At 31.6% G+C, this 2552-nt stretch overlaps 1 protein-coding gene across 1 annotated transcript; it reads left to right on the top strand.

The window, feature by feature from the left end:
* Nucleotides 1-372: 372 nt before the first annotated feature.
* On the top strand, nt 373-2545 carry LOC107877507 (xyloglucan endotransglucosylase protein 1; the record flags this gene model as incomplete). The annotated part of the gene is given in 3 exon segments (XM_047402411.1): nt 373-638; nt 1264-1466; nt 2521-2545. Coding segments are annotated over 3 exon segments (494 nt in total), but the record flags the coding sequence as incomplete, so codon positions are not given.
* Nucleotides 2546-2552: the final 7 nt, after the last annotated feature.

The following is a 2552-nucleotide window of genomic DNA, read 5'->3' as shown; positions in this document are numbered from 1 at the left end:
TATAATAAAAATATTAATTTAATATGTACATCGAATGTGTGTAAGTTTTTATTCTTTTCTAAGATAATTAAAAAAGGTTTAAACCGTGTTACTTGAATTAGAAATTAGAAATTTGTTTTCATGATGATGTGTATATAATGATACTGAACTTTGCCATAAAATTAAGCCACGTCTGATTCATAGGGCCCACCCATAAAGTATTTGCCAGCTGTCCTACTCCATTACCAAAATGGTCCCTCCAATTTCTAAGAACTTTGTTTTTGGTCCTAACAACTTTTCATCCCTGTATATAGTAAACCTATGTATACAAAGTTACATACAACCTTTGACTTGTGAAAAACAAACACTAAATATTGAACCAATTCATGGATTCTTCATTAACTCAATGTTTGTTCTTTCTTGTCTTATGCTCTTTGCATTATAGTTTGGTTAATTCTAACAATTTTAATCAAGATTTTGATGTTACATGGGGTAATGATAGGGCAAAAGTTTTAAACAATGGGGAACTCCTTACCCTCTCACTTGACAAAGCCTCTGGTTGTGGTGTTCAATCCAAGAACGAGTTTTTGTTTGGAAGGTTCGATATGCAGCTTAAACTCGTGCCTGGAAATTCAGCTGGTACAGTTACTACATACTATGTAAGTATTATGTCTAAAGTTTGACTTTTGTTAATTTTTTTAATTATTATATTATGCTTACTAGTGATGCGTCATATATTTAATGCATAAACCATACATAAATGTGTCTTTTAATTTGGCTTCAACTTTCATGTATGCCGTTTATCTTTGTGTGTGCATAAGCAGGCAGTTAAACTTGTATAAAGTTAAACAAATAGATGTATGTATTCTATGTGACATCCTACGTGGCTAATTCATGACCTACATGGCGTCCTACATGTATTATGCCACATAGATGCTTGTGTCTACTTGTTCAATTTTATAAAATTTTAAGTGTGTACTTGTACATATTCAAAGTTGGAGGTTATAGATATATACTGAGGCAGGGGCAGCGGAGCTACCCTTTGACGAGGTGTTCATCTGAACTTCCTTCGGTAGAAAATTATACTATTTATATATTATTAAAATTAGTGTTTGTGTTTATATAGTAGATGTTGAACCCCCTCTAAGTTATCCACATGCTATCTCTGAACCCCTTAGTGAAAATCTTGACTCAGCCACTGACTTCGGCCATCAAAATTAAAGATATGCTAACATATTATTTAACTAATTCATATGTTTTTGTTAATATGAATTTTGTATGTAGTTATCATCATCACGAGATCGAGGGTCAACAAGTGATTGTATGAGATTTGAATTGTTGGGAAACCTTATTGGAGATCCATATATTGTTCATACAAATGTGTATACACAAGGCAAAGGTGACAAAGAACAACAATTCTACTTATGGTTTGATCCCACTCAAGATTTTCATACATACTCCATTCTTTGGAATCCACAAATAATTATGTAAGTGCTCTCTCTATATATATATAAAATCCCAACCTCTATTCGCTTTTATTTGTCACAAATTTTCTGATTGTATTTCTACTTTTACTTGTCAGTTTTAACATATCAAGAAAAAACTTCTTTTTTCCTATTCTATTTTTGACATTAATTGCTTTTTCTTCAAATTAATTTCAGCACATAATGTAAACATCATTTAATAAGAATATTATTGTAAAATAGTTATATTATTACTTATTTTCTTAATTAGCGTAACAGGATAAAATGTGACAAGTAAAAGCGAATGGAGAAAATATGAATATCTCACTCTTGTTTTTTCCCCCCTAAAATTCTAAGAAGTTCTCTATCTTAATCTTGACTTTGTCTTTTTGATATTTCCGATTAAAATGACCAATATTATAATATACCTTGATCTATTTTAATTGTCATTTTAGTTAAATAAATAAATTTGATTTTAAATAAGTATCGTTTTAAAAAAATTAAGAAGATATTTAAAAAAAAAAATATTGTGAATAACGTTCAAAATATTAACGAGAAAAGTAGAAACACGATGAAAAATTGATACACACACACACACACACATATATATATATATATTATTAAAAGACTAGTCTGATAGTGAGGGAATTCATTTAGACCATAAATCCATTAGTATTTTTCTATTTTTTATTTTTTTAATATGAGACAATTGTACATAACAATCGCCAACGCTTGAGAACCGATGACCTTGTTGGTCACGGCTAACACTCCCCTCTTAGGTCCAGGCCACCACTCTTGGTACACAATTCATCACTCCGAGTCGCGGCTCCACACGTGAGTTGATCCTTGTTGGTCACGACTGGGCCCAGTTGATCACGACTGACACCCTCTTAGGTCCAGACCACCACTACTGACACACAAGCCATCACTTTGAGTTACGACCCTACGCGTGGGACTCTTAATGAAAACACCAATGTTATAAATCAAACGAAAGCGCCCAATCCAAAATACTAATCTGATTCAAGAATTGACAACATTATGTATGTTTCTTTGTTTTTTACTATTTTTTTTTTTGTAGATTTTATGTGGATGGCACACCAATAAGAGTTT

The sequence above is a fragment of the Capsicum annuum genome, unplaced genomic scaffold (genome assembly GCF_002878395.1).
Source record: "Capsicum annuum cultivar UCD-10X-F1 unplaced genomic scaffold, UCD10Xv1.1 ctg20877, whole genome shotgun sequence".
In the NCBI taxonomy this organism is placed as follows: Eukaryota; Viridiplantae; Streptophyta; class Magnoliopsida; order Solanales; family Solanaceae; genus Capsicum; species Capsicum annuum.
Note: the sequence above shows the minus strand (reverse complement) of the source record. Positions and strands in the feature narration are given on the sequence as shown.